The following is an 8,601-nucleotide window of genomic DNA, read 5'->3' on the forward strand; positions in this document are numbered from 1 at the left end:
GGGTTTAATCCAACACCGAAAGATGGATATTATATACAAACTCTGTACATACATCTGATTAGCACTATACTCAGTAGTACTAATTTATACCCAGTTTAATCACCTGTACATTGTATATTACTATTGCACTTTACTGTTACATGTGCAGTCTGGTTGGATGCCAAACTTCTTTTCGTTGTACTGTACTTGTGCTGCATGATGACGATACATTTGAATCTAATCTAAAAAGACATGCATGTTAGACAGGCAGGGACTGCAGATGAAAACTAGCTCATTAGCTAAACTCCAGCACATTTACATTCAACAAAATCTTTTGATTATCCCGGAGTAAAAATAAAAAAAACGAAAACATAAACTAACTTAATGCGAGAGACTTACTTGTGTTTTATGTGTATTTGTTGTGTTTTCCTCTCCCGGATCGTTCCCTCTACCACGCCCTGCAGGACTGTGAACGGATTGGACCACAGTTCTCTGACCTCCATGGCGGCGACCAGAGCCGTCTCCCCACCCGGCCTCCTCCCCCTCAGTGTGTGAGGCTGCTCCTTGCTGCGCCACCCTGACTTCCACCCAAGCTCCTATCCCCCCCACAGGACCAGGGAACAGAGAGGACACTTGAAAGACCGTTACATTGTGTGTTTGTACATGAGTATGTATTTGAGGAAGCGTGTATGTGTGTGTGTGTGTGCGCGTGTGTTTGTACATGAGTATGTATTTGAGGAAGCGTGTGTGTGTGCGCGCGTGTGTTTGTACATGAGTATGTATTTGAGGAAGCGTGTGTGTGTGTTTGAGTATGTATTTGAGGAAGTGCGTGTGTGTGTTTGAGTATGTATTTGAGGAAGCGTGTGTGTGCGCGCGTGTGTTTGTACATGAGTATGTATTTGAGGAAGCGTGTGTGTGTGTTTGAGTATGTATTTGAGGAAGCGTGTGTGCGTGTGTGTGCGAGAGCGCATGTTTTGAGAGGTTTAGCGTTTTTGAGTGGATGTGTGTGGTAAGAGAGAGACTTGACTGAACAATTGACATGCTCAGTTTTTTTTGCAGCTTTAAGTGTGTATGTATGTGTGTGTGCGTGCTGTAGCTACCCCGCACACAAGCATGTGCCTAGCTTGTACAGTACAGTACTGTACCGTTAGCGTACCGTTAGCGTACCGCGCCGGTGTGAACGTGTTGCTCTCTAGACCTCCTGCTCCCCAGCGGTGGCCATTATCTACTCTGGTTCCACTGTTTTGAAAAAAAAGCTGAAAACTACTATTCCAGACAAAGGTCTCCTTGACCGCAGCTTCCCCTCGACTTCTCTTCTCTTCTTCGTTCACGTTTTATTGCACAAGTAAAACCTACTTTCTATTTAGAATGTGTTTGTATTAAATATTTAAAAAAAGAAAAAGGGGATACGTTCAAAGCAAATGACTCTTATGTTGCCGTATGCTTTAAGATGCAATATTTCTCCTTTTGTTTTTTTTTCTTTCTTTCTTGCACGTGTGTTTTGTGAGACGCGAGGGGGGAGGAGAGGTGAGGGTGTTGCACCCCCCTCGTTTCCACAAGAATGACTGAAATGAATGTGACTTGTTTTAAAGCCATGTAGCCACAGTACAGTCCTTCTCCCCAGGGGGGGGGGGCCGGTCTCCTACCTACCTGCAGTTACAGAGCGTTCCAAGGATCCTCTGCGGTTTAAAGCTTGGAAATGTCAGCTGCTTCCCTTGGTGTAGCGATGGTTAAACCAACGGTAAACTACAGGTTCTCATGGTGTAGTGTGTATACTAACGGTTCTCCCAGGCGTCGCTTTAGTCCTGTTCTCATGGATCGCCAACAACGTTTCATGGAACGACTTTTGCCTTTTTTTAAACGTTAAAGGTGCTGTAAGTGGTATTTCTTTGTTTGTTAAGTGGTCTACATAATAGTTCTACACTCTGACAGCCATCACTGATGTACAGTAGATTGTCTGGTCAGTAACGTGGGTCTCCCAGTCCCTCCGTTCTGCAGTAAACACAAAATAAATGTTCTGGTATCCCGTTCCCACTTTATCCAATCGGGAGGGAGAACTCCACACTGAAAAGAAATTCTTGACAAAAACTAGTTTTAAGCAAATGTGTCCTTTGTAAAATAATCTATAAGCACATTTGGCTTGGCAAGACTTCTTTAAATAATATAATACTAATAATAATAATAATAATAATAATATATCTAGGGTTCTCTCTCCTGATTGGATAAAGTGTATTTTGTGTTTACTACAGAGCAGGAGGAACTGGGAGACCCATGTTACTGATCACACTCTACATCAGTGATGGCTGTTGGAATGTAGAGCTATTTAACACATTTAAAAATGTAAAATACCACATACAGCACCTTTTTTTTAAAAGAGTAAAAGGTTTGTTTTCGTACGAGACTGTCTCGGTCACCTCATCCTGATGTGTCACTAGCATCGACTGTTCCAGTTCTGGCCCGTTTCTCGATGCTACAGGTTCTACGCTCAGACCTTTTTAGTTTAAAGGTAGAATCTGTGTCGTCAAACAGCGACCTCTAGAGGCAAAATACGACAACGCGGTACTGCGTTTTGTTTACGGTCTTTGTTTTTGTCTTTGACGGCTGGGTTGGATTTCAGTGAATATAGAGGGGAGGGGTTGCTCAGGCTCTGCCAAGAGAGGTCTGGACACATAGGTCACTAAACTCCAACCCACGTGCAGTCAACAAAACAAAAAGATTAAAGCTCAGCGCCAAGCGGGGCTCTTTTGACTGCATTACAGATTATGTCTTTAAAAGAACCGTGTCAAAGCCATAGCAAGTGTAATTTGTGTGGTTGACATTGACCCCATGTAACCGATGATCCATATAATACCAATCCAAGCATTTAACTCTGGGTACAGTTTTTTTATTTTGTTTTTATTTTTTTTAAGTGACCGTTATGACGGTCAGCTTTGGCTATGTGAACTGATATTTGGTGCACTGTGGCCATTGATTATATTCACACAATAGGCTGTTTTTGCTCTTATGTCGTGCTCTGGTTGGGATTCCTTTCCACCGCGGGAACCGTGTGAATATAGTCAGTGGTGTCTCTACAGCACTTGTTCGTTAAGGAACCGTTGTTGTTGAAGCTCGTTTTGGACTTGACGTGCTTCTCGGTTTTCAAGTGGACTTGACATCAGCATTGTATTTTTTTTTTTTTTTTACACATCCTATGTCAGGATTCATATGGCGTTCACGCCGCACCTCTCATCTCTGTTAAAGGTGCTGTAAGTGCTGTTTTCTTTGTTAAAATATGTTAAATAAATTGTTAAAATACGTAACGTGGGTCTCCCAGTCCCTCAGCAGTAAGTAACAGAAGATACTTTTTCTGGTATCCATTCCCACTTTATCCAATCAAGAGGGAGAACCCTAGATATTTTTACTTATTTCAAGAAATCTTGCTTACTAATTCTTAATCTACTAGCTTGGTAGACTATTTTTTTTTAACTACTTTTTCTCCCCATTTTCAATTTTCGAACCCAGCATCTCCTGCGTTGGTGGCGAGCGCCTTGCCCACTGCGCCACCTAGCCGCCCCGCTTGGTAGGCTATTTTAACTTGTTTCAAGGACACATATTTTGTTTAAAACATAACATTTTAACGGGCGGCTAAGTGGCGCAGTGGGCAAGGCGCTCGCCACTAACGCAGGAGATGCTGGGTTCGAGCCCAGCTCTCGGCATTGCTACCAGCTTGGCTGGTCGTTCATACCACCACAATTGGCAGTATTAGGGGGTGGGAAAGCTGGTGGGTGGAGATTGGACGTTGTGGACGGCGACTCCTACAGGTCGGTTGGTGCGCCTGTACAGCAGAATCAGGAAGCAACGGGGGCAGCGTGAGCCTCCCACGCGTTACTCCTCGCCACCGAGAGATCGCGCTGTGCAGGTGAAAAGATGCGACAGCTGCCTCCTCATGTACCGGAGGGGACACGTGATGCAAGGCTTGGTCCTCACTGCAGCCGACCAGTGGGAGGCATAGTCTAGCAACGTTCGAGACAGGGGAGGGGAGAATTGAAGGGAGAATTGGCGAGGTGAAATTGGGATGGGAGAAAAATAGAAAAAATAAGGAGAAAAAAACATTTTCTTATTTTTGTCAGTTCTCTCTCCTGATTGGGTAACGTGGGAAGGGATACCAGGAAATGTATTTTGTGTTTACTGCAGAGTGGAGGGACTGGGAGACTCATGTTTCTGACCAGACACTCTGTATCAGTGATGGTGAGTGTAGACGACTTATTTTAACAAACAAAACAAAAATACCACCTACAGCACCTTTTTAAAAAAAATCCTCAAATACCCTTCCATCTTGCAGAAGGCTAATTTGGAGTCTGATAATCCAGGTTATTTCACGATATTGAGTCTGATAATCCAGGTTATTTCACGATATTGAGTCTGATAATCTAGGTTATTTCACGATATTGAGTCTGATAATCCAGGTTATTTCACGATATTGAGTCTGATAATCCAGGTTATTTCACGATATTGGAAGTGGTTTTTGATCACTACATGGACAGGTTGCTCCTGTGAGGCTCTAGTGTATATAGGTTTGTAAGCATCGTCACTTTGCCTAATACATTTGTACATACCGACATTTGGCATTAAGGCTCTTATTTATTTAAATTTGACAAACAAGTCTACATAATATACTTTACTTGACCAATGTTCAATTGTAAGTCTTTTTTTTTTTTTTTTTTTATTAATCTTTATCTTGTCAATATATGCCATACAGAATCTTAAATAAATGAAATAAAGATTGAAAAGTACACAAGTTGTGATTGAAGTTGTTTTTATTTTGTTTGATTTGATGTTATTTAAGAACATTGTAAACCTAACTGGTGATTTCTTGTGTAACAATATTTTCAGGAGCGTTTGAGAATCAGCTGTTGGAAGCTATAATTGTGTCAATGCAGGATTCAGACACGGAGACAAGGACGCTGCATAACTGCCATGTAGTTCCTGCCCCGCTCACAGTGTGGTTCCCTCTGTCCAGCCAGTAGTCCACACACCGACGTCTCATCGGTCTCCAAATATCATTGTCCCAGTTGCTTTTCAATCGCCTCCCGCAACTTGTTCTTCTGGATCTGAAAATAGAGTAAACGGGCGTCTCAGTAATGGACGATTTAAACATTAGCTATTAAACAGGTCACCATGCTAGTCGACATGTACTCAGTGTGTATTATTTACAGATATGCTATACAGACCCTCATCTGCACCTTTTTTGTCTACCGTTTTACTTTTATTCACATTTTTATATTCATATTCAAATATTTTATTACCTATATTTATTATATTACTATTACCCTGCCTGTACCTCCCCCATGCTGCTATGACACTTGCATATCACTTTGTCCTATGACAAAGGAATATCTTATTTTACAGTAGATTAGATATTGTCATCATACAGTACAACAGAAATACGTTTGGCATCAAATCAGAGTGCAAATGTAACAGTAAAGGGCAATAGTAATATACAATGTACAGGTGATATCTACATAATATGTAAAATCATTATGTGCAGGTATGTACAGACAGATGTGGATAAATAGATATGGTTAACTGTATTATTGTACATGCTATCATACAGAGTTACATGCAGGTGTTTAAGTAGATATATTCAGACTGGTATGGATATATATAGATATGCAGTAAATATACATATATAAATGTATAGATATACAGTATACAGCACTATTGTACATGCTATCATACAGTTATATGGGTAGACTATAGTATCAGGTAGGTATCATTACTATGACTTGCAACAGAAATACCCTACCTTTCCGGAGACCGTCAGAGGATAGCCGTCTACAAACATCACATAGTGTGGGATCTTGAAGTGAGAAATCTAGAGGGGCAAAGCCAGAGGTAACAGTTGGTTCAGATGTACTGCAGCAGTCCTGCTACATTCAGCAGTGTGGGTCTACACCATAGATATATATATAAGTAGATGGCACAAGGCGGAGTCTCCAGCGTAGTTCACCGGCGGCCATCTTGTCACAGTGAACTATTCTGGTACGTTCTATGGTAGCTGTTGTAAGGTGAGTCTGCACAAACAAAAATACTCTTAACTCGCTCAAATCTTGATGGATTTTCAAACGGTTTGGTTTATTACAAACGTTATTACAAACATGTTGCAATTGCAGCTTTTTTTTTCAAAAGATGACTTAATTGTATGTATGCAGTATGATAACTACATCTCTGATGTTTATAACAAACCAAACCGTTTGAAAATTGAGCAAGCTATGGTTATTTCAATAGTACATATGATGCACCATAGACATTCATGTTATGAGTGGGCGTGCTGCCTGTGGCAAGATGGCCGCCATGTGGCAACGTCGGTCTCCATTGGCCAGCAGCGCGGGTGAGTCATCTAGTCTTCATTATGTCTATGGTCTACTGTACACCATAGATATATATCACTAGATGACTCACCGACGTTGCCACATGGCGGCCATCTTGCGTAGGTGGAGCACACCCACTCATAACATGCATGTCTATGTCTATAAACCAAACCGTTTGTAAATCCATCAAAGATTTCAGCGAGTTAAGAGTATTTTTGTTTGTGCAGACATCACCATCAGCAGTAGTCCACTCAAGCAAGATGGCCACCGGTGAACTATGCGGGAGACTCCGCCTTGAGCCATCTATAGTCTTTATATATATATATATATGTCTATGGTCTACACCACCACATGACCTTTCACCTCCTCTCACCTGGCCCTTGCAGAAGGCTCTTATCTCCTCCACACTGGAGGTGTGTCCTTCCTTCAGCCTGATGCAGGCACACACCTGCTCCCCCAGCCGCTCGTCATTCACCCCAATCACCTAGGAGACGGAGGTAGAGAAATACAACATCTAGAATGTACATTTAAATTATCTGAAAAAAATAAATCTACATATCTATAGGTACTAGATCTATATCTGTACATATCTCTTACCTACTCTTACTAGTTACGCTGCTGGCCAGTATGACTTGTTACTACCATAGTGTCTTCATACCTGTATCACTGTACATATTAATATTACAACTATGTACATACATCTAATTAGCACTATTACTCAGTAGTACTACGTGGAACATGAAAACATTTGAACTTTTTAAATAGACACAAATAGTCTTTTGGCATAAGCTGAATGGAGAGGATCTATCAGAGTCTTTGCTGCCCTCTAGTGGTCGTGAGTCTCACCTGCGCTTCCAGTACTTTGGGATGTGTGTGAAGGAACTGCTCTATCTCAGCAGGGTAGATGTTCTCTCCTCCTCGGATGATCAAGTCCTTGATGCGTCCCTCGATACGGCAGTACCCCAAACTGTTCAGACTGGCTATGTCTCTGTGGTGAGATAATCAAATCACGTTCATAAATAATAATAATAATAATAATAATAATAATAATAATAATAATAATAATAATAATAATAATAATAATAATAATAATAATAATAAAATAATAATAATAATCAAATCACGTTCAAATGGCCGGCTGGTTCTTAGAGTTCCTCCCGTTTGCTCTGAACTAGAAATACAGATTCTTCCTTTGATGCTTCCAACACCTGGAACGCCCTCCGACTGACTCTGAAGGTTCTTCCTTCTCTTGCTGCATTTAAAAGCATGATCTCCGACCACCGTGTGTCGACCTGTAACTGTCTTAGCTTATTTTTTTATTGTTTATTGTATTTATTGTGCCTATATGTAGGAAATTGCTGATAAACGGTGTCTTGTTTTGTAAGCTTGTCGTCACTGTGAATGAGGGTAACCTCAGTCTCTCACGAGTTGAAAGAAAGGTTTGAAATTCCCGCTCCTCCCGGGCAGCGTGTCGAAGTGTCCTTGAGCGGAGTAGGGTATATCTGCAGAGCCACAGAGCCCGGCGTGGACGGGTTTGAGGCGGGGCTTCGTGGCATGGACAAGTATTGTGGCGTGGACAAGTATTTGTTGGAGTGCGCATGCGGATGAGGGGGGGGGGGGGGGGGGGGCTCTCTCGCATATAGTAATAATAGAGTATATACATTTGAGGGGGAATAAACTGTACATATACAGCACTGTTTGTGATACAAAAATAGTAGAGTACATTAACCTGGCACACAACATACTTGTTCACATGTCATTTTTCTTTCACTCTAAAGGAAATATGTCTCACATACCGTTTTTGTTTTGTACTGAACTCAGCTAACTTGTGTGTTGGTAACACCGAAGATCAAGTCACCTGTGATTTATACTGGACTCAGCTAAGGAGGACTGAACTGCACTGCCTCTGTGTACAGTTGGACTGATTATTGACCACTCTCTCTCTCTCTCCGTTTCCTCTCCGAGTTGGATCCGGGAGTATCTGCAGAGCCGCAGAGGCAGTGGCGCCTACGCCGATTCCCCACCTCTAAACCGGGAGGATCTGCAGAGCCGCAGACAACTCTGCCGAAAGCATTCTCCGTTTTGTTAATTCTGATTTGTTATTTGGCTAATTTTTTATTCTGTAATAAATACGCCCTAGTGTTTGGCTAACTCTGAACTACCTGTCTGTGCCGTGCTGTTGGGGTCGGTTTCAAACCATAACAGTTTCAGCCAATCAGAATCGAGAAATTTGCATGCCGTTGTATAATGGTATTTATGTTACAAACGCGTG

The 8,601-nt window shown here is 41.8% G+C and overlaps 1 protein-coding gene and 1 long non-coding RNA gene across 2 annotated transcripts in view; one reads left to right on the forward strand and one right to left on the reverse strand.

Moving 5' to 3' along the window:
* ndel1b (nudE neurodevelopment protein 1-like 1b) overlaps positions 1-3,473 on the forward strand; it is a 33,303-nt gene extending 29,830 nt beyond the window's left edge. The window contains exon 9 of the mRNA XM_084329442.1: positions 444-3,473. Within this exon, the coding sequence (XP_084185568.1) occupies positions 444-534 (91 nt within the window). The 3' untranslated portion in view covers positions 535-3,473. The remainder of the gene's footprint in view (positions 1-443) is intronic.
* A 1,478-nt stretch (positions 3,474-4,951) lies between these two features.
* Positions 4,952-6,802, reverse strand: LOC311240852. Its single transcript, XR_014620503.1, has 3 exons — positions 6,703-6,802; positions 5,765-5,833; positions 4,952-5,069 (listed from the first exon to the last, which is right to left on the reverse strand). It is a non-coding gene; the product is annotated as an uncharacterized lncRNA (long non-coding RNA).
* Between the last annotated feature and the right edge of the window lie 1,799 nt (positions 6,803-8,601).

This window comes from Notolepis coatsorum, assembly GCF_963971535.1.
Source record: "Notolepis coatsorum genome assembly, chromosome: 14".
Lineage (NCBI taxonomy): Eukaryota > Metazoa > Chordata > Actinopteri > Aulopiformes > Paralepididae > Notolepis > Notolepis coatsorum.